This window comes from Bison bison, unplaced genomic scaffold, assembly GCF_000754665.1.
Source record: "Bison bison bison isolate TAMUID 2011002044 unplaced genomic scaffold, Bison_UMD1.0 scf7180017864171, whole genome shotgun sequence".
NCBI classification, from domain to species: Eukaryota; Metazoa; Chordata; class Mammalia; order Artiodactyla; family Bovidae; genus Bison; species Bison bison.
Window position 1 is genome coordinate 2,064,525 of NW_011494743.1, and position 24,148 is coordinate 2,088,672.

At 38.7% G+C, this 24,148-nt stretch overlaps 1 protein-coding gene across 3 annotated transcripts in view; it reads left to right on the forward strand.

Annotated features, from left to right (window-relative positions):
* The window catches only part of ZCWPW2 (zinc finger, CW type with PWWP domain 2), a 143,994-nt gene that overhangs the window by 114,101 nt on the left and 5,745 nt on the right, over positions 1 to 24,148 (forward strand). For all 3 annotated transcript variants that reach the window (XM_010842050.1, XM_010842051.1, XM_010842052.1), the window contains exons 6-7: positions 14,674 to 14,732; positions 18,769 to 18,836. In XM_010842050.1, the coding sequence (XP_010840352.1) occupies positions 14,674 to 14,732; positions 18,769 to 18,836 (127 nt within the window). The remainder of the gene's footprint in view (positions 1 to 14,673; positions 14,733 to 18,768; positions 18,837 to 24,148) is intronic.

The following is a 24,148-nucleotide window of genomic DNA, read 5'->3' on the forward strand; positions in this document are numbered from 1 at the left end:
GTGATGGGACCAGATCCCCATCTATTTCCCATGAAGTGATGGGACCAGATGCCATGATCTTCATTTTCTGAATATTGAGCTTTAAGCCAACTTTTTCACTCTCCTCTTTCACTTGCATCAAGAGGCTTTTTAGTTCCTCTTCAGTTTCTGCCATAAGAGTGGTGTCATCTGCATATCTGAGGTTATTGATATTTCTCCCAGCCATCTTGATTCCAGCTTGTGCTTCTTCCAGCTCAGCGTTTTTCATAATGTACTCTGCATATAAGTTAAATAAGCAGAATGACAATATACAGCCTTGACATATTGCATTTCCTATTTGGAATCAGTCTGTTTTTCCATGTGCAGTTCTAACTCTTGCTTCCTGACCTGCATATAGGTTTGTCAAGAGGCAGGTCAGGTGGTCTGGTATTCCCATCTCTTTCCGAATTTTCCACAGTTTATTGGGATCCACATAGTCAAAGGCTTTTGCATAGTCAATAAGGCAGAAATAGATGTTTTTCTGGAACTCTCTTGCTTTTTCCATGATCCAGCGGAGGTTGGCAATTTGGTCTCTGGTTCCTCTGCCTTTTCTAAAACCAACTTGAACATCTGGAAGTTCACGGTTCACATACTGCTGAATCCTGGCTTGGAGAATTTTGAGCATTACTTTACTAGCGTGTGAGATGAGTGCAACTGTGCGGTAGTTTGACCAACCTAGATAGCATATTCAAAAGCAGAGACATTACTTTGCCAATAAAGGTCCGTCTAGTCAAGGCTGTGGTTTTTCTGGTGGTCATGTATGGTTGTGAAAGTTTGACTGTGAAGAAAGCTGAGTGCCAAAGAATTGATGCTTTTGAACTGTGGTGTTGGAGAAGACTCTTGAGAGTCCCTTGAATTGCAAGGAGATCCAACCAGTCCGTTCTAAAGGAGATCAGTCCTGGGTGTTCATTGGAAGGACTGATGCTGAAGCTGAAACTCCAATACTTTGGCCACCTCATGCAAAGAGTTGACTCACTGGAAAAGACTCTGATGCTGGGAGGCATTGGGGGCAGGAGGAGAAGGGGACGACAGAGGATGAGATGGTTGGATTGCAGCACCAACTTGATGGGCATGAGTTTGGGTAAACTCTGGGAGTTGGTGATGGACAGGGAGGCCTGGCGTGCTGTGAATCATGGGGTCACAAAGAGTCGGACACAACTGAGCGACTGAACTGAACTGAACATCACACAATAATATATTTAGAAATATTTAGTCAAGTCTCCAAAGAAAAACTCTGTTGAGGTTATGGTTGGTATTGACAAAAATCTGTGTACTAATCTGGAGAGAAACCCCATGTTTATTGAATATTGCTACATACCTGTAGAAATGTAACTTGTCCCTTTATCATTTTTTCTTTACTGTTTTTTCAGTGTGGAATTTTACATCTATCTAATTAAGGCCATCCCACATTGTTGTTACTAATCAGAAAAGGATCTCTTTTTAAATTTTGTTTTCTAAATTTTTTAGCTTACATATGAAAATATGTACACATGGGTATCTTTTCTTCTAGCACTTTATTTTTATTAATGCCAAGAGTTTAATTGACACCACCTTAAAAAACAAAAAGTAATGACCACTCTCTTGATTTTTACATGTAGGTATGAGGAATTCAAGCCATTATATTTTTTGATGAAAAATATAAAAAAATTCTCTCCTAAATTATTGTGAAAATTCTTCATAATACGCAGGAAACTTTCATTAGCACAATTACAAAAGTTGCTTATATTTTATGACTGGTTGTCTGAATATTGTGCTAATTATTATTATTTTTTAATGTATATTTATTTATTTTATTTGGAGGCTAATTACTTTACAATATTGTATTGGTTTTGCCATACATCAACATGAATCCACCACAGGTGTACACGTGTTCCCCATCCTGAACCCCCTCCCACCTCCCTCCCCATATCATCCCTCTGGGTCATCCCAGTGCACCAGCCCCGAGCGTCCTGTATCCTGCATCGAACCTGGACTGGCGATTCGTTTCACATATGATATTATATATGTTTCAGTGCCATTCTCCCAAATCATCCCACCTTTGCCCTCTCCCACAGAGTCCAAAAGACTGTTCTATTCATCTGTGTCTCTTTTGCTGTCTCGCACAGAGGGTTATTGTTACCGTCTTTCTAAATGCCATATATATGCATTAGTATACTGTATTGGTGTTTTTCTTTCTGGCTTACTTCAGTCTGTATAATAGGCTCCAGTTTCATCCACCTCATTAGAACTGACTCAAATGTATTCTTTTTAATGGCTGAGTAATACTCCATTGTGTATATGTACCACAGCTTTCTTATCCATTCATCTGCTGATGGACATCTAAGTTGCTTCCATGTCCTGGCTATTATAAACAGTGCTGCAATGAACATTGCGGTACACGTGTCTCTTTCAATTCTGGTTTCCTCAGTGTGTATGCCCAGCAGTGGGATTGCTGGGTGATATGGCAGTTCTATTTCTAGTTTTTTAATGAATCTCCACACTGTTCTCCATAGTAGCTGTAGTAGTTTGCATTCCCACCAACAGTGTAAGAGGGTTCCCTTTTCTCCATACCCTCTCCACCATTTATTGCTTGTAGACTTTTGGATAGCAGCCATTCTGACTGGCATGAAATGGTACTTCACTGTGGATTTGATTTGCATTTCTCTGATAATGATCAAATTGCCAACATCTGCTGGATCATGGAAAAAGGAAGATAGTTCCAGAAAAACATCTATTTCTGCTTTATTGACTATGCCAAAGCCTTTGACTATGTGGATCACAATAAACTGTGGAAAATTCTGAAAGAGATGGGAATACCAGACCACCTAACCTGCCTCTTGAGAAACCTGGATGCAGGTCAGGAAGCAACAGTTAGAACTGGACATGGAACAACAGACTGGTTCCAAATAGGAAAAGGAGTACATCAAGGCTGTATACTGTCACCCTGCTTGTTTAACTTATATGCAGAGTACATCATGAGAAACACTGGGCTGGAAGAAGCACAAGTTGGAATCAAGATGGCTGGGAGAAATATCAGTAACCTCAGATATGCAGATGACACCACCCTTATGGCAGAAAGTGAGGAGGAACTAAAAAGCCTCTTGATGAAAGTGAAAGAGGAGAGTGAAAAAGTTGGCTTAAAGCTCAACATTCAGAAAACGAAGATCATGGCATCTGGTCCCATCACTTCATGGGAAATAGATGGAGAAACAGTGGAAACAGTCTCAGACTTTTTTGGGGGGCTCTAAAATCACTGTAGATGGTGATTGCAGCCATGAAATTAAAAGACACTTAGTCCTTGGAAGGAAAGTTATGACTAACCTAGATAGCGTATTCAAAGGCAGAGATTACTTTGCCAACAAAGGTCCATCTAGTCAAGGCTATGGTTTTTCCAGTGGTCATGTATGGATGTGAGAGTTGGACTGTGAAGAAAGCTGAGTGCCAAAGAATTGATGCTTTTGAACTGTGGTGTTGGAGAAGACTGTTGAGAGTCCCTTGAATTGCAAGGAGATCCAACCAGTCCGTTCTAAAGGAAATCAGTCCTGAATGTTCATTGGAAGGACTGATGCTGAAGCTGAAACTCCAGTACTTTGACCACCTCATGCAAAGAGTTGACTCATTGGAAAAGACTCTGATGCTGTGAGGGATTGGGGGCAGGAGGAGAAAGGGACAACAGAGGATGAGATGGCTGGATGGCATCACTGACTCGATGGATGTGAGTTTGAGTGAACTCCAGGAGTTGGTGATGGACAGGGAGGCCTGGTGTGCTGCAATTCATGGGGTCGCAAAGAGTCAGACACGACTGAGTGACTGAACTGAACTGATTGATAATGAGTGATGTTGAGCATCTTTTCATGTATATGTTAGCCATCTGTATATCTTCTTTGGAGAAATGTCTGTTTACTTCTTTGGCTCATTTTTTGGTTGGGTTGTTTATTTTTCTGGAATTGAGCTGCAGGAGATGCTTGTATATTTTTGAGATTCATTCTTCGTCAGTTGCTTCATTTCCTATTATTTTCTCCCATTTGAAGGCTGTATTTTCACCTTGCTTAGAGTTTCCTTTGTTGTGCAGAAGCTTTTAATTTTAATTAGGTCCCATTTGTTTATTTTTGCTTTTATTTCCAATATTCTGGGAGGTGGGTCATAGAGGATCCTTCTGTGATTTATGTCAGAGAGTGTTTTGCCTATGTTCTCCTCTAGGAGTTTTATAGTTTCTGGTCTTACATTTAGATCTTTAATCCTTTTTGAGTTTATTTTTGTGTATGGTGTTAGAAAGTGTTCTAGTTTCATTCTTTTACAAGTGGTTGACCAGTTTTCCCAGCACCACTTGTTAAAGAGATTGTCTTTTCTCCATTGTATATTCTTGCCTTCTTTGTCAAAGATAAGGTGTCCATAGGTGTGTGGATTTATTACTGGGCTTTCTATTTTGTTTCATTGATCAATATTTCTGTCTTTGTGCCAGTACCATACTGTTATTTGTGCTAATTAATAAGCTTCTTATAATATAGAATTCATGTACAGCACCTCACTGAATTCACTTAGTTTTATATGCATCTTTCCACAAAGATAAATATTGTAATTGATCTTTACAGCTGGCTTATTGCCCCAGGCAAAGAGATATCTCAAGAAAGAATGGTAAGAGAGGAATCCCTTGGGAAGAGTCACTGTCAGGCTTCAAAACTCACTTAATTTCCTTTGGATGTTACTTTTTTTCAACCTTCTCATAAGCCAGTGTTTCCAAAACTTGAATCAATTCAGATATTCTGTCAAAATTTGCCGTTTTCTATACTGTTAGTTTTTATAGCTTTCTTGCTTTTGATTTACCTTTTTGGTAATTTAGTTTTTTAAATTGATGTGAAACTTAAACACAATGAAATGCACAGATCTTAAGTGTAGAGTTTGATGAGTTTTTCTTAAGCATATAGACCCATGTAACTACCATTCCAGATTAAAATAGAAAACATTTTCATTACTGCCTAAAATTTTCCTAATCAAAGTTTTCAGATATAAATGTATTCTTTTGATGTGAGCTGCATTTTCAAATATAAATAAAATATATATTAATATATAAATTTGTCCATTTATCATTTTAAGTCATCAGTGGAAACCTTCATATAGAAAGTTCTGTTTGTGCTAATTTTAGTTTCCCTGAAAAACTCTGAGTCACTCTAAGGCAATGTTATCAAACTTCCTTCCAGGGGAGTGATTTTAAACAAGATATTCTGTAGTAACTTAAAAACTAAGCCTGCCCTTTAGGTTTCAAGCTTTACCTCTTTTATCTTAAATTAAAATCTATAGGAATTCTGTGGGATAACTATTAGTAGAAAGTATTAAAATCAGACAAAATGGATTAGTTGTTGATATCCATAACCTTTTATATATTTGTAAGAACAAGGAGTACTCTTGACTTAGAGTACCTCTTTTCTGATGTGGATGATTCTGTTTGTTTCTTAAATAGAAAAGCCTACTTTGGGACTTGTATATTTGCTTAACCCTTTTTCTGACTTGACTTTCAGTTTATGGATCTGATTTCAGCCAAACTGATATCCTGGTAGTTTTCTTAAGATGGTTGATGGGAGTGAGAGGAGTGGGGAATAGAGGGTAAGTGGGCATCAGAGTGCGTATAGCAGAGTGAACACCTCTTTGTTTTTGTTCCCTGGACAGAAGCTGACCACTTCCTAGAGTGAGGTACTGTTCTCCAAGCGGGCAGGTTGTCATTTAGCAGGCAGCTTACACAGGGCCGGTTTTCCGCCACGGGGCTGTGGGGTGCCTCTTGTTGCCATTTGGGGGTTGCAGGTCCCAAGAGTGCTTTGGGAGGTGGGAGTGGCAGGGGTTTCCTAAACTAGTGACCTGTCCCGGTGTACTGATTTACCTGAGAAGATTTAAAATCTAGTTAGGCAGTAAACAGAAATTCATCTCTATCAGTAATATCCTCTCAACTTCTAAGAATTGTTTTCATCCTAATTATTTTAAAATGTCTTCATTTATAATAATAGAAGATTGGCCTAATTTTTCTTTCTCTACATATGATGCCCATTTGAAAATTCACTCAAGGTATGTATTCACTTGGAATTCAAGTTTAGTAATACTTAAAATCCGGTGTCATAGATTCCAGAAATCCAAAACTTTTCAACCATAACTCTCCACATTTTCTATTCTGTAATTTAACTTTGAACCAGAAAGCAAAAAAAAAAAAAAGCTACAAAATGTGATTGCTCTTTTGTTAAGAAACATAAAGCTGTTCAAGTTGAGTCCTACTAATCACACGAAGAGCAAGTGTTGTCCTTTGCTATTTGGGACTGAAGGTTGTTATGCAGCTCTCTTCAGTTTTATTGGTTATATTCATTGCCAGAATAGTTCTTTCTCTTATCCAGAGACACATCTCCAACATCAAGCTACACACACACAATGAGTCTGGGTTTCTTCTCACCATCACCTTCCTCATCCCATTCCATTAAAACCAAAAACCAGTATTACTAATCCATAGAAGTGTGGTTATTGATATACAATAGGAGTTTGAATAATTAGTATATTTTATAGATTCTAGCTATTGCCCTGAATATTAAAAATTATCTTTCTATGCCTAATGAAATAACTACTATTTTCTAATTGGCAAAGGAAAATTGTTATCACTGGAAGAAAATATGCCAGTGAAAATCAGTAAAGTTTACATATAACTTATTAGAATTAATCTATAATTTCAAATTTATAAACATTTGACCTCTGCCCACAGATCTTCAAATTTTATATTTATTTATATTTTGTTCATAGGTCTTTAAAAACCTATAAATTACTACTTTAAAATTCTTTAAAATATTACTAATTTGAGGGTGATATTTTTATTTTTGTTTATGTATTAATGCTTTCCATGCTTAGTTTCTCAGTCGTGTCCAACTCTTTGTGACCCCATGGACTGTAGCCTGAAAGTTCCTCTGTCCATGGGGATTTTCCTGGCAAGAATTCTAGAGTGGGTTGTCATGCGCCCCTCCTGGGGATCTTCCCAACTCAGGGATCAAAGCCAGGTCTCCCACATTGCAGGCAGATTCTTTACTGTCTGAGCCATCAGGGAAGCCAATGAATACTGGAGTGGGTAGCCTGTCCCTTCTCCAAGGGATCTTCCCGACCCAGGGATCGAACTGGGATCTCCTGCATTACAGGCGGCTTCTTTACCACCTGAGCTACCAGGGAAGCCCAAATGGAGATGATAATATCAATCTCAAGAAGGTACAGTAATACTGGAATGGGTAACCATTCCCTTCTCCAGGGGATCTTCCCAACCCAGGGATCGAACCCAGGTCTCTCAAATTTCAGGCGTATCCTTTACTGTCTGAGCTGCCAGGAAAGCCCAAATACTTTCATTTTGCTTCAAAAATAATTTTCTCTGTTATGAAATATGTATTTTAGGTACACATCTTAAATCTGTACTCCCCTACATGCTGGAAGCATGTCACCCAGATCAAACAAAAGGAGTTGTAGCTTCTACATTCTTCTATGAATCTAGGTGCAAGAATGTCTTTCGTTTCAAACTCTGGAATCCTCAGAGATCTGATTTAAAGACTTGGATCCAGACAAAATATTTTAAATAATCTTTTTTTAAAAATTATGCTACTCTGCAGTCTGTCTGTCCCTGTATAGGAGAGAGACAATCTTCCTTTCCATGTTGCTGAGGATAAAATGTTCAGAACACTTGACAGTGATCATGGGTCAGAGAATCAGACCACCTATCCTCACTAATCAAGTTAATGGAGAGAAAAATGGTAAAACCACTAATGAAGGTCTCAACATTTGTTCTTTAGTCCAGAAAAAAATGTAATATGTGTCCTATAATCATTGAATGTTCTCAGAACGTCTGCTTTTTCGAATTTAATTGAAATAGGTAGATTCTAGAAAGTATTCCTGAGAAACCTTATCTTTTCCCAACATTCCTCTTGCTGAAATATCTAATGACTTAGAAAAAACTGTATAGAAATAGGAATTGTTTTCAACAGACTTGGATTTTTAGGCAGTGTCCAATTGCAGGGCAAATAGTCTAACTTACCAGCTTCATTCAGTCAGATTAACAGCTGACATAAGTTCTACTTTCTTCTGATTTCCATGGGACTCTTTCCTCCATGTTCCTATTAATCCTTCATTTTTTGAAGCTCTCTATAGATATAGTGCAATTTGTGTTGTTTTTTAAAAAAAAACTTCCTGAATTGCTATGTTCTACCTGTGGTATAGATAGATGGTCAAAGATTGTTAAAAAAAAAATAATCGAGTGCAAGACTTGAAAATTTATCAGTGATGTATATAACCATTGGAGTTCCCTTGAGGTGTCTGGTACTTCTGTCCTCAACCAGGAGTGGGAGGTGTTAACAGCAGGACTTTTCTTGACTTCTGTCTAAGGTGGTCTAGCAGTCAACTTCTATTTTAGGGGGAAACATTGTCCCATGAATGCCAAAGAATTGATACTTTCGAACTGTGGTGTTGGAGAAGACTCTTGAGAGTCCCTTGGACTGCAAGGAAATCCAACCAGTCCATCCTAAAGGAAATCAGTCCTGAGCATTCATTGGAAGAACTGATGCTGAAGCTGAAACTCCAATACTTTGGCCACCTGATGTGAAGAACTGACTCATCTGAAGAGACCCTGATGCTGGGAAAGATTGAGGGCAGGAGAAGGGGACAACAGAGGATGAGATAGTTGGATGGCATCACTGACTCAGTGGACATGAGTTTGAGTAAACTCCAGGAGTTGGTGATGGACAGGGAGGCCTGGCGTGCTGCAGTCCATGGGGTCTCAAAGAGTCGGACATGACTGAGTGACTGAACTGAACTGAACTGATTCTCCCATGCCTCAGGTCACTGTTTGAGCATACACTCCAGTGTTTTCTCTGGTAAGCTCTTCATGCAGAGAAATCCACAGACCAGTAGTATGAACTTACACATGGCTGAAGAGAGTGCAAGGGACAGCTAGAGGTTGATAAATCATGTTGCCAGGGACTGGTCTCTGATACTGTCCAAACCTCACAGGAATACCCCTCTGCTGAAGACTGACCTGACTGAAGCATTGGTCATTGGCTGCCATCTATGTAAGAAACACCGATTTGTAGATGATCTGTTGAAATCATGCTTAAAATAAGACTAGAAAATGATCATTTCAACCTTCCCTTCTTTTCGAAGAAGTGTTAAAAACAAATATTCTCTGGGCCCGAAGACTTAACTTTATTATTTGTTCTCCCAAGGTACTCAGATTAAGTAATAACCATCATTTACAATGTTTCATGAAACCAGTTTTCATCCTATTCCAAGCATATATTTCCCAGAAGATTTACCAAAGGGGAATGAGAATATTGGCTTTTCCTTCTATATAATGACTTTTGACAGGAGTTTATGTACATTATTCAAGGTACAGATTCATTCTTCTGTCAAAATAGGCAGCTCTTTAGTGATTATTGACTGACAATTATTCTCAGAAGATTACAAAATGTATTTATGTATTCAGTGAGCATAAAATGCTGATCAAAACTTTACGCCCTCAGATTTAATACAGCTAACAAACTTGTTCTTCTCACTAAAGAGATTTTTAATTTCAGGACTTCCTTGGCAGGCCAGTGTTTACCACTTCATGCTCCCACTGCTCGTTCAATTGCTGATCATGGAACTAAGATCCCACATGCCATGTGGCCAAAAAAAAAAAAGATATTTAATTTAGATGAGGAAATGGGCAATGTCAAGTCAGTTTTGCAGATTACATGAATCCGATATAAATAAAATTCTTATAGATTATTTGTCCTTTGCAACTAAAGGCAATTCTATCATTTGCCATTCTAGTTTGCAATCCTAATTATCATTAAATATATATTTTCCTTTTCAGTAAATGGCATATGTTCTGTATATATACACTTCTTTGTTTTACATCCAACAAGAAAAGAATTAATACTTGCTTTGTTTTTGTTAAAATCAATGATACTTACCTAGTAATATATTTGTTTGGATGGTATTAAAATCAATGATACTTACCTAGCAATATATTTGTTTGGATGGTGCCGGCTAGGTCAGTCACCTGAAGAGCTTATTTAAGTACGGATTCTGGGCTCCACCCCCAGACTATCTGATTTGGGGTGGGTATATTTGCATTTTTAACAAGCTCTCAGGTGTTACTGATTCTGTCCTGTCATGGCTCTAGTTCTGAATAGCATTGGCTGGACAACATAGGTCAGTCAGCTTTGCAACACAGGAAGAGAAGGAGAAGACATGGAGTAGATAAAGTAGATCTTTCATATCTACTTGTAGTGGGTTGGATGGTAGCCTCCAAAAGATATGTCCACCAGGATCCTCAGAATGTGACCTTATTTGGAATAAGGATCTTTGCACATCCATTGGGTAAGGATTTTGAGATGAATTCATCTTGGTTAATGTGGGCCCTCCATCCAATGACAAGTGTTCTTATAAGAGACACACATCTATCCTTCAGAATAGTAAGAAAATAAACTTTTGGTACTTCACCAAATTTGTGGTAACTTGTTATGGCAGATTTGGAAAACTGATCTATGACCAAAGTCCAACCATATCAAAGTGCCAAGTACCCTCTGTCATATGGTTTAATGAAAAAGGAGACTCCTGACCAGGTAGACTAGTATAACAGTGAAATAGTGACTGCACATCACCTAATTTCTAAGCACTGTTGGATACTTTCTGGCATGTTATTTAATTTAATCTCCCCTCATATGCCTTGAGGTAGAAGGCTCATTTAGTTAGAAAATATTTAATAAATATTTTTATTTATTAAAAACAAAGGAAATAAAAATATCCTTATGCCAAGCTCTTGCTGGATGTTAGAGAGGTCAGTGACTCACTGAAGGTGACCTTGCTGGTAGGTGCCAGGGTCTAGATGAATCCTTTCAGATTCAATGCCTATCCCCATCCACTATACATCATCAAAGGCTAGAGGAAGAGGCACACTTCGGTTCAGTTCAGTTGCTCAGTCGTGTCTGACTCTTTGAGACCCCATGGACTGCAGTATGCCAGGCCCCCCGTCCATCACCAACTCCTGGAGTTAACTCAAACTCATGTCCATCAAGTCAGTGATGCCATCCAACCATCTCATCCTCTGTCGCCCCCTTCTCCTCCTGCCTTCAATTTTTTCCAGCATCAGGTCTTTCCAAATGAGTCGGTTCTTCTCATCAGGTGGCCAGAGTATTGGAGTTTCAGCTTCAGCATCAGTCCTTCCAATGAATGCTTAGGATTGATTTCCTTTAGGATGGACTGGTTGGATCTCCTTGCAGTCCAAGGGACTCTCAAGAGTCTTCTCCAACACCACAGTTCAAAAGCATCAATTCTTCAGTGCTCAGCTTTCTTTATGGTCCAAATCTCACAGCTATACATGACTACTGGAAAAACCAAAGAGGCAAGGGCATCTGAGGAGTGTTAAACAAAGTAGAGAGGAATTTATTATCACCAACACAACTCACCCTCATTTATGGAAGTTGTCTAATAGTATTTCTCTCTACTAATACCTATAAAACACTTTTCACTTTGTTACCTATGGTTTTTCCAGTAGTCATATATGAATGTCACAGTTGGATCATAAAGAAAGTTGAGCACCAAAAAACGGATGCTTTTGCATTGTGATGCTGGAGAAGACTCTTGAAAATCCCTTTGAAAGTAAGGAGACCAAACCAGTCAATCCTAAAGGAAATTAACACTGAATATTCATTGGAAGGACTGATGCTACAGCTGAAGCTCCAATACTTTGGCCACTTGATGCACAGAACCAATTCATTGGGAAAGACTCTGATGCTGGGAAAGATTGAAGGCAGGAGGAGAAGGGGACAACAGAGGATGAGATGGTTGGATAGCATCACTGACTGAATGGACATGAGTTTGAGCAAACTCTGGGAGATAGTGGAGGACAGCGGAGCCTGGTGTGCTACAGTTCATGAGGTTACAAAGAGTCTGACATGACTTTGCGGCTGAACAACAACCTTGTTACCTGAATTTCATTTCCACTTGTGACCACCACCCTTTCGCTTCATATTCAAATATGCATATAATGTGAGCTGATCCTAAATAGCAAGATAGAAATAAAGTGTTACAATGTCTTTGTGGATGTAGACCATTGATTTAAACAATAGTATTTTTATATGCTTTTTTTTTTTTTTACCATATAAATATGTAAAGCAGTCTTGGAAAAGCTATATGAATATCATGTGTGAAAGTTGCCCAGTCATATTGGACTCTGCAACCCCCTGGGCTATATACAGTCCATGGAATTCTCCGGGCCAGAATACTGGAGTGGGTAGCCATTCCCTTCTCCAGGGGATCTTTCCAACCCAGGAATCGAATCTAGGTCTTCTGCATTGCAGGCAGATTCTTTACTGTCTGAGCCACCAGGGACCTTGAGGTTAAGATCACAAAAAGAAGACCACTTAAATCTCTAGTATCATAATAATATGAACTTCCTAAATGTTTCATACAAACTTCCTTTGAGAGATTATTAAGATATAACTTTTTAATGAGAAATAAATTTAAATTATCCCATTTTACCTGTAAGTTCTTCATCAGGTTTCTCCTTGTAATTCTGTTTCTCTGTGTATATTTTAAGGCTAAGAGTTTGGTATACACAGGTTAAGGACTGTTATATTTAGATGGTAGATTGTTTCTTTTAGCATTAAGGAATAACCCTTTTTATCTTTGATTATGCTTTTTGCCTTAACATCTGCTTTTTTCTAACAGTAGTATTGCTATACCAGGTTCCTTTTGTTATTAATCATTAATATATTCTGTCTCCTTTCTTTCAATTTTTCCAAGTCACTGCATTAAAAAATATTTTTACCTTTATTCTTGCCAGGAAGGTGTAACTTAATTTTAAACTATAAAACTCAGTGGTTTTTAATATACTAACAGTTGTACAGGCATTACTACTATCTGATTTCAGAACATTTTTTCATACTACCAAAAGAAAACCTGATATTTGTTATAAATCACTACTCATTTCCACATCCCACGGTCCTTGGCTATCAGTAATGTACTTCTGTGTCTGTAGATTTGCCTTTTCTGGGCATTTCAAATAAGTGAAATCATTGAGCATGTGGCCTTTTGTGTCTGACTTTTTTAACTTTTTATTTTGCATAATGATCTCAGGATTCATCCATGTTGTAGTATGTGTCAGTGGTTCATTATTTATAAAAGCAACATCATATGTCATTATGTGGATAACCAGGCTTCCCCAGTGACTCAATGGTAAAGAATCTGCCTGCAATTCAGGAGATGCAGGAGATGAAGGTTCAATCTCTGTGTCAGGAAGATCCCCTAGAGGAGGACAGGGCAACCCGATCCAGTATTCTTGCCAGGAAGATCCCATGGCCAGAACAGCCTGGAAGGCTATGGTCCTTGGGGTCACAAAGAGTCAGACATGACTGAAGTGACTGAGTACACGTATGGATATACCACATATTCAGTTCAGTTCAGTCACTCAGTCACGTCCAACTCTTTGCGACCCCATGAATTGCAGCACGCCAGGCCTCCCTGTCCATCACCAACTCCTGGAGTTCACTCAGACTCATGTCCATCAAGTCAGTGATGCCATCCAGCCATCTCATCCTGTGTCGTCCCCTTGTCCTCTTGCCCCCAACCCCTCCCAGCATCAGAGTCTTTTCCAATGAGTCAACTCTTCGCATGAGGTGGCCAAAGTACTGGAGTTTCAGCTTTAGCATCATTCCTTCCAAAGAAATCCCAGGGCTGATCTTCAGAATGGACTGGTTGGATCTCCTTGCAGTCCAAGGGACTCTCAACAGTCTTCTCCAACACCACAGTTCAAAAACATATGGACATTTAAATTCTTTCTCCTTTTGGACTATCATGAATAATGCTGTTATTCACATTTATAGTTTCATAGTTATGACCAGACACAATCTTTTACATGTGTATATGATTCATTTATGTTGGGTATATACCTAGGAGTGGAATTGCTGGATCATAGGGTAACTCTACACTTAACATATTGAGGAATTATCACACTGTATTCCACAATGGCTCCCCCATTCTACATTCCCACCAGCAGTGTACGAGGGTTCCCATTTTCCCACCACCTTCTTGTCTTTGCTGAGACATTAAGACCCCATCCCAAGTCCCTTTGGCCCTTTCCTGATACAGATTCCCTGGAGGCCTTCCACATGTCAGTTCCTAACATACAGATTTACATTCCCCATGTTTCTGGCCTTTGAATATTTCTTTCTTTCTTTAAAGATCATAAGTGTATTAAAATTTAAAAGTTGTCTTACTTAATGTTTTTGTATGTTTGTGAAGTGAGGAAGGGAGAGTCTATATAAGGGTAGACATTTGTATAGGATCAGTCAACTGTTCCTGGAAGTTGAGCAGGTGAGTGCAATTACAGCAATTGTTGACTTGGAATTACAGGTGTGTTTACAGCTGGGAGCCAGAGTTTCTCTTCGGGGCTAAATTACTCAGACTGTATGCTGCTGCTGCTAAGTCACTTCAGTCGTGTCCGACTCTGTGCAACCTCATGGACTGCAGCCTACCAGGCTCCTCCGTCCATGGGATTTTCCAGGCAAGAGTACTGGAGTGGGGTGCCATTGCCTTCTCCGACTCAGACTGTGTAGGATCCATTATTATGCTGAGCTCATCATATCCCACGTGAACTAACACATCTTTTTGTTAATGGTTATCTTTTTACAGGTGCAAATTTCCAAAAATAACACTGAAAAGAAAAATCCCAAATTTAGAAAAAGGAAAAGGTATGTTTTTTTTTAATGAAAAATTATTATGATAAAATATATATATGGTTTAATTTTTATATGACATTTCCCCTGATTCTTTTTTTAATTTATTTTAATTGGAGGCTAATTACTTTACAATATTGTAGTGGTTTTGCCATACATTGACATGAATCAGCCATGGGTGTACATGTGTTCCCCATCCTGAACCCTCCTCCCACCTCCCTCCCCATCCCATCCCTCAGGGTCATCCCAGTGCACCAGCCCTGAGCACCCTGTCTCACGCATTGAACCTGGACTGGCGATCAATTTCACATATAATATACATGTTTTGATGCTATTCTCTCAAATCATCCCATCCTCGCCTTCTCCCACAGAGTCCAAAAGTCTGTTCTTTATGTCTGTATCTCTTTTGCTGTCTCGCATATAGGGTCATCATTACCATCTTTCTAAATTCCATATATATGCATTAATATACAGTATTGGTGTTTTTATTTCTGACTGACTTCACTCTGTATAATAGGCTCCAGTTTCATCCACCTCATTAGAACTGATTCAAATGCATTCTTTTATGTACCACAGCCTTCTTATCCATTTGTCTCCCGATGGACATCTAGGTTGCTTCCATGTCCTGGCTATTATAAACTGTGCTGCGATGAACACTGGGGTACACGTGTCTCTTTCAATTCTGGTTTCCTCGGTGTGTATGCCCAGCAGAGAGATTGCTGGGTCGTATGGCAGTTCTATTTCCAGTTTTTCGAGGAATCCCCACACTGTTCTCCATGGTGGCTGTACTAGTTTGCATTCCCACCAACAGTGTTAAGAGGGTTCCCTTTTCTCCACACCCTCTCCATCATTTATTGCTTATAGACTTTTGGATCACAGCCATTCTGACTGGCATGAGATGGTACCTCATTGTGGTTTTGATTTGCATTTCTCTGATAATGAGTGATGTTGAGCATCTTTTCATGTGTCTGTTAGCCATCTGTATGTCTTCTTTGGAGAAATGTCTGTTTAGTTCTTTGGCCCATTTTTTGATTGGGTCATTTATTTTTCTGGAATTGAGCTGCAGGAGATGCTTGTATATTTTTGAGATTAATTCTTTGTCAGTTGCTTCATTTGCTATTATTTCCTCCCATTTGAAGGCTGTCTTTTCACCTTGCTTAGAGTTTCCTTTGTTGTGCAAAAGGTTTTAAGTTTACTTAGGTCCCATTTGTTTATTTTTGCTTTTATTTCCATTACTCTGGGAGGTGGGTCATAGAGGATCCTGCTGTGATTTATGTCAGACAGTGTTTTGCCTGTGTTTTCCTCTAGGAGTTTTATAGTTTCTGGTCTTTTTTTTTTTTTTTTTTTTAGTTTCTGGTCTTACATTTAGATCTTTAATCCATTTTGAGTTTATTTTTGTGTATGGTGTTAGAAAGTGTTCTAGTTTCATTCTTTTACAAGTGGTTGACCAGTTTTTCCAACACCACTTGTTAAAGAGATTGTCTTTTCTCCATTGTATATTCTTGCCTCCTTTGTCAAAGATAAGGTGTCCATAGGTGCATGGATTTATCTCTGGGCTTTCTATTTTGTTCCATTGATCTATTTTTCTGTCTTTGTGCCAATACTGTACTATTTTGATGACTGTAGCTTTGTAGTATAGTCTGAAGTCAGGAAGGTTGATTCCTCCAGTTCCATTCTTTTTTCTCAAGATTATTTTGGCTATTCAAGGTTTTTTGTATTTCCATACAAATTGTGAAATTATTTGTTCTAGTTCTCTGAAAAATACCATTGGTAGCTTGATAGGGATTTAATCAAATCTATAGATTGCTTTGGGTAGTAAATTCATTTTGACTATATTGATTCTTCCAATCCATGAACATGGTATATTTCTCCATCTATTAGTGTCCTCTTTGATTTCTTTCACCAGTGTTTTATAGTTTTCTATATATAGGTCTTTTGTTTCTTTAGGTAGATTTATCCCTAAGTATTTTATTCTTTTCATTGCAATGGTGAATGGAATTGTTTCCTTAATTTCTCTTTCTTTCCTCTCATTGTTAGTGTATAGGAATGCAAGGGATTTCCGTGTGTTAATTTTATATCCTGCAACTTTACTATATTCATTGATTAGCTCTAGTAATTTTCTGGTGGAGTCTAGGGTTTTCTATGTAGAGGATCATGTCATCTGCAAACAGTGAGAGTTTTACTTCTTCTTTTCCAATCTGGATTCCTTTAGTTTCTTTTTCTTTTCTAATTGCGGTGGCCCAAACTTCCAAAACTATGTTGAATAGTAGTGGTGAGAATGGGCACCCTTGTCTTGTTCCTGACTTTGGGAGAAGTGCCTTCAAATTTTCACCATTGAGAATAATGTTTGCTGTGGGTTTATCATATATGGCTTTTATTATGTTGAGCTATGTTCCTTCTATGCCTGCTTTCTGGAGGGTTTTTATCATAAATAGATGTTGAATTTTGTCAAAGACTTTCTCTGCATCTATTGAGATAATCATATGGTTTTTATCTTTCAATTCATTAATGTGGTGCATCACACTGATTGATTTGCAAATGTTGAAGAATCCTTGCATCCCTGTGATAAAGCCCACTTGTTCATGATGTGTGATCTTTTTAATAAGTTGTTGGATTCTGTTTGCTAGAATTTTGTTAAGGATTTTTGCATCTATGTTCATCAGTGATATTGGCCTGTAGTTTTCTTTTTTTGTGGCATCTTTGTCAGGTTTTGGTATTAGGGTGATGGTGGCCTCATAGAATGAGTTTGGAAGTTTACCTTCCTCTTCCCCTGATTCTTGATTCTGTTTCTCTAGGGAACTATGTTCTAAATTTTCTAAAAGAATTAATAATATAAGTAGTATTCTTAGAAGTATGGAGAAAGTTTTATGTTTGTACAGATGTATTGAACTGTAAGTTTCAAAGATTAATATCATGTGAGTGACCAGATGAGAAACAGGTTTTAAATTTAAACATAGGTAGTACAAACCAGAAACAAGGTTGTATAATAAGTCGTGGATAACAAGTTTTAGTGTTTATCATTGAACCAATTGCATAGGTTTTTTATTTTTTTATTGAATGGTAAGCAGTGCTTTGTGAAAAGGAGTCCTACTTAAAGACTGGCTTGATATGATAGTCCTTCTTTTCTTTTTTGTCCTTTTTCTGAAGATGAATAATTGCATTTTATAAAGGACTTTCACTTCCTAATCTCAGTTACCCTTCACAGTAACCCTATCAAATAAGTATGAAGTGTATCATAATTATGCCCATTTAAAAGATAAAGAATTTATGGCTTCAAGAAGTTACATGACTTTCTTAGGATCTTCTGGTTAGAGAAGATGTGCCTGAACAAATGTTTTCTGACTCTAAATCATCAGTACAGTATACTGGGAAAAGCATGGATTTTGCAGTTTGACAGAATTCATTTCTGTCATTTTCAACCATTTTCCTATGTTGTCAAATTTCTCAATTTCTCAGGGCCTCAGTTTCTTCATAAAATGAGAGTAACAATAACTTAGTAGGTTTTTGGAGGGAGGATTATATGAAATAGGCTATGTAAAGTGCTGGGTAGCTTGTTAGTACGGAGAAGGCAGTGGCACCCCACTCCAGTACTCTTGCCTGGAAAATCCCATGGATGGAGGAGCCTGGTAGGCTGCAGTCCATGGGGTCACTGAGGGTCAGACATGACTGAGCGACTTCACTTTCACTTTTCACTTTCCTGCATTGGAGAAGGAAATGGCAACCCACTCCAGTGTTCTTGCCTGGAGAATCCCAGGGACAAGGCATCCTGGTGGGCTGCCATCTATGGGGTCGCACAGAGTCAGACACGACTGAAGTGACTCAGCAGCAGCACCAGCAGCTTGTTAGTACTTCTCACCTAGTGAGAGCTCAAATCAATATTATTCCCCTTTGGGTTTTCACTGCCCTTCTTACTGTGTAAAACAACCCTAAAAAAAGATACTTCAAGGTAAGAAATGTATATTCATAATTTACTGTTACCGGTATTCATGAATGATCATTTAAATATCCATGCTTGTTCTTAAAAAGTAAATCTGTCAAATTCTTTTTCCAGGAAAGCTGTTTTAAAATCCTCTTTTGAAAATGTTTGTTCAGATGATGACTTATCAAAGGAAAACATGGGTATGTGAAGGCCTGTCTTGCTTTTAGTTCTTTTACCTATATTTAATTCCACCAAACGTGATTGTAGTCCTTTGAAGAAAACAAAATGTACATGTATATGTATATGAGAAACATTAGTGGCGTTCTGGTATTAATTTACATACTAGGGCTTTTCCATTGTCTTTAAATTTCTATCCTCTCAAATTAAATTTTGTCTGGCTTTGTCATATGTTTGATTTTTTTTTTTTTTTAAATAAAGCACTAGCAGTTATAGGAGGAAACACCAACATCAGTACATTTCAGTCTAGAATTCTCTGTTCCACATTTAGTCAGGGCTGCCAAAGGAGGGAAGAAAAGCAGAGCCTGGTGCTCCCAGCTCAACTTGTCGTGGGTGCTAGAGCACTGTAAGGAGAAGGTGGCCTGTAGGGGGAAAAGCTTTTCTTTCAGAAGCACTTTACTCTTTCTACATTTTCCTTGGTCTTGAAAAGAGGCACGTGCTTGTTTGCAAGGTGGAACTTCGGCAGCCACACAAAGAGGTTTCATAGCCGATTAAACCCAGAGAAGCTTTTGGTCCTCACTTCCTCTCCTGTAGCCACTCCCACATCCTATGGGGCTAAATGCGCCATTTGTACAGTCTCATGGAACGGAAGGAAGGACAGAGTGGTTATTTTATATCTTCCTTTTCTCTCCTAAACCACTACAGAATTCTGTTGCTCTCCTCTTAAACTTACTGCTCCTGCTTTCCTGCTAATTAAGGTACCTCCTTTTTTGCGGAGGGAGTGCAGCTCTGTTCCTTTGCCTCACATGATCAGCTCACATATTCCTGTAGAAACAAAAGTCATTTTATCCCTAGAGTGAGTTCCCAGTAGGTGACCCTGACACCACAGCTGGATCATCCTCCCCTCCAACTGGCACAGGATCCTTCAGGAGAGATCCTAGGGCACCAGGGATCCAGGGACCAGAAGTGACTGCCCGGTCAGTAGTTTCCCTGCTGCCTGGCTCTGAAAGCCTCAGTAGCTCACTGGTCTGTGTCTCACTCCTCCAGTGCCATTTGAACTGAAGAGCAGAGCCATCTCATCTTCTATGTTCTCTGTCCACTTCCTGAAAGAGTGGTGCTTTTTCAGTAGTTTGCATCCTCTTCAAATTCTTTATTTACTACTCATATTTCTGTGGCTTCCTTGATCCAGGTCTCTGATGTCTCTCATTTCTTCTTAGCTTAAGGTAGGATCAGTCCTAGATCAAACAACAGAGAAAAATGATAGCATCTGACTCTTGAGTCTCAGCTCCACTTTGAGGCCCTCCTTTACACTCTGGGTGCTCACGTCTCCCCTTTGTCCTCTGCCCCAGCTGTGATGTGCCCTCTTGGCTTCATGCTCTGCAGTTGCTTCTCTCTCCCTTAGTTCGAGATCTCAGGGAGAGTCAAGTACATGCAACTACCCTACCTTTTCAGACATCAGTTTCTTCATCTGAAATAAAGAAAATGCAAGAGAAACTGTCTTATCCAAGAGAGAGAGGACTGTTTCTGGAAAACAACAGAAAAAGTTGAGGAATCATTAAATAAATGATTAAACTGTGTGTTCATGGGTGTGTAAAGATTTAATCTCATGCTGGGGTGGGAGATAAATTATGAGTTTGGGGTTAACATATATACACTACTGTATCTGAAATAGATAAACAAGGGCCTACTGTTTAGCACAGGGAACTGTACTTAATATTTTGTAATATTTTCTAATAACTTATAATGGAAAAGAATCTGAGAAAGTATATATATGTGTATGTGTGTATAACTGAATCACTGCTGTACACCCGAAACTAACACAACATTGTAAATGTACTACAATTTTGAAAATGGTTATAAAAAAGGATTTGATCTAAGAAATAACTATTTGTGAAGTATGTCTGTATTTTTGGGGAAATTGCTACCAGAAATATCTTGTATTATGTTTGATTGTCCCTGTAACCCATTTTCTTTCAGTGTTTAGGGACCAAAAACATCCATCTATGATTGTGAAATAATAATAGAATAATAATGATGATAATGATAAACTACACCTGTAACAGTTACTGTGTCTTCACTTTTCTAAACATTTCATATATATTAGTTTAATCCTCACAAGATCTGTATGAGATGAATAAGGTATATTTTATTATAATTCCTATGGTATCAGTGGAGAAACAGAAGCACTTAATAGGTTATATGCCTTTTCTAAGGTCACATAGCTTCTTAAAATTAATCAAAGTTTGCAGCTATTTCCTTGGTTGCTTTAGCAGAAGCTTAAAGCTAAATTTATGGTTTTTCAGTGTGGCTCAGTGGTAAAGAATCCGCCTGCCAATGCAGGAGACACGAGTTGGATCCCTGGGTCAGGAAGATTCCCTGGAGTAGGAAATGGCAACTTACTCCTGTATTCTTGCCTGGAATTTCCCATGGACAGAGGAGGATGACAGGCTGCAGTCCATGGGGTCACAAAGAGTCAGACATGACTGACCACACATGCAGTCACAGTCACATACAGCACTGCTAGTTTGTCAAAGCGTCTTTTTAAAATGTAATTATTGCCCTTCATATCCCCCTTAATGAAGAGATTTTTTACTTCTCTTATTTTTAGTCTTTGAGCTTTGTCACTTGTTTTATTGTATCAGTGTTGTCTGTTGGTAAATACCTCATTTCTCTTTGTGGAGTAGGCAGTCTATAAAAGTTTTAATAAAAGATTAACGTATCATCAGTATCAGTTGAGTCACTCAGTTGTGTTTGACTCTTTGCAACCCCATGGACTGCAGCAGGCCAGGCTTCCTTGTCCATCACCAACTCCTGGAGCTTGATTAAACTCATGTCAGTTGAGTCGGTGATGCCATCCAACCATCTCATCCTCTGTCGTCCCCTTCTCCTCCTATATTGACATATAACCCTGGATTAGTTAACAGTCTACTAACATTCATGAGTAAATTAGCAAGGGATGTGTTCATCATCCACCTGGGACAGGTGAGCATGGCAGAGAATGGCTGATACAGAAAAGGTCTGGATGATGTCTGGATGAGCCAGGCAGGAGGTGAAGGCCTTAGGCCTGGGTGGGGGCAGAAGGCTGACAGGGTGCTGTCTTGCTATTGAAGGCAGACTTGGCCTGCCTGGTCTGGGTTGGAAGTTATCTTTATCCTCTGGGCCCTCCTGCCCGCCATGTCTGTTTGTTCTAGGTAGGCACCTTCTTCTTCATTCACTTGAGCCTGTAGTTCCCTCATCTCTACATTTACATCCTAAGCTGATAGAAGAGGCTTTGTGGTTCAGTTCGGTTCAGTTCAGTCACTTAGTCGTGTCCGACTCTCCGTGACCAAACAAATCAAAACCAAGTGCTTTTTCCTCCTCTTCACCTTCCTCCTCTAGAAGAATGGCTTCAATGTTTCAACATTGAAATGGCCCTGAAAATTTAAGATGCTGTTTTTCAGTGCCAAGTTTGAAGTAATTGAACCAGTGGCCTCTTTATATAAAAGAGGAAATAGCTTCTTTAAACGTTTAATAAAGAAGTAGAGAATAAAGAAAACTTCCTAAATATATTATACATTGAAGGATTTTTCTAAAATAGTGACTGATTTATTGAGATAAACAGTAAGTTATTTCTTACCAGGAATGAAAAACCAGCACTAATTTATTTTATAAAAATTCATTTTAAAAAGCCAGATTCATACTTCAGTGGGAGAGATACCTTTTTTCTTTTTTCTTTATTTTTTTTTCTCCCACTTTCTCTGAGTGATAGAGCAACTATAATGGTACCACTTTACTCTCGACAACAAATTGAAGCAAGTCAGGAAAACTACCAGATAATCAGGATTGATAGAAGATGATTGGTCATGCAGTCAGCACAGACCTGCATTCTGTCTGTATCTTTGGAGATCACTGACCAATTTTGATAACCTTGTTTGCAGATTACAGTAACTACAATTTCTGAGAATTATTTTTGGACTCTCTGTGTTTGCAGTATTAGGAATACCTTTTAGAAAAGCAAGCCTCGTGTTCTGAAAGCAGAATTTGACATCAGTCAAGTTGGTGTTATGAACCCTACTTGATTTACGAAGCCATCCATTACTTTGTCTACGCTTTGATCGAAAGGCAGTATACATGTTTTTCCAGATCACTTGAAAACAGAGAGCCTGCAATGGCACTCGGCAGTGACATTCATTATCATAAATTGACTGTATTTTAGTCTAGCCTTAGAAATACAAGGGCTTCCCTGGCCGCTCAGCTGGTAAAGAACCCAGCTGCAATGCAGGAGACCTGGGTTTGATCTCTGGGTTGGGAAGATCCTCTGGAGGAGGGCACAGCAACCCACTTCAGTATTCTTGCCTGGAGAATTTCATGGACAGAGGAGCCTGGCAGGCTGCAGTCCATGGGGTCCCAAAGAGCTGGACACAACTAAGCGACTTTCACACACAACTTAGAAATATAAAGATGTTTGTGTGCCATTTTTCCTTCACAGCAGAGCTCAAAATTCGTCTTCTCAACAGTGCATTAAATGTCACTATCAATTTCCATAGACTCAGACTGTAAAATAGGAAAACACAACATCCATGAGTGGGACTGGGGAACTGATGTGAAGATAGTCACACTCTTGTTGTTAAGTGACAAGTTACTAAGTAAGTAATCTGTCACAGAAAGAGGTGACTCTCAACAAAACTGCTTCCATGAAAATGGACTTACCTGTAGAAAATTCTAATTCAGAAGCCATGGTGTTGCATTCGTATTTTTTGATCATCTGCAGGTGATTCTTATGCCCCAGATTTGGAATACTGTTGTTCTAGGATGTGATGGCTTATACTCTGTGTTCTTACGTGTTCGCAGTTACCACAGAACACAGATCTATATGCTTACAATGCACATGTAAGTCGTGGTTTTTTGTTTGTGTTGTTTCTGAACATAGGAACTGATTCTGAGGTGTAGAATGGCTTATCAGAAAACTACTTTCAAAGTGTTTTGGGAGTTTTCCACAGAGGAGACCTGAGACTGGCTGGGTGGAGGTGGTGACAAGGATGGCTCACTGGTCTGTAGCTCTTCTCTCAGATCCTTGACCCTTAGAAGGCACAAAATAAACATTTGTCAGTTGAATAAAAGAAAATGATAATGAAAATGGCTTTTTTTGAACTGGAACGTTTTACATTAATAATCTCTATTTATTAACTGTATAACACACCTAATTTATAAGAATACCTGTGCAAACTCACACACACACAAATGGATGTGTATATCATATTACACAAATTAAAATTAATGTTATTGCTGGGAACACCTTGCTTCCATATTCACTGATGATATTTTAGCCCTGAAGGGTGTGTCCTGCTTGGGTTTC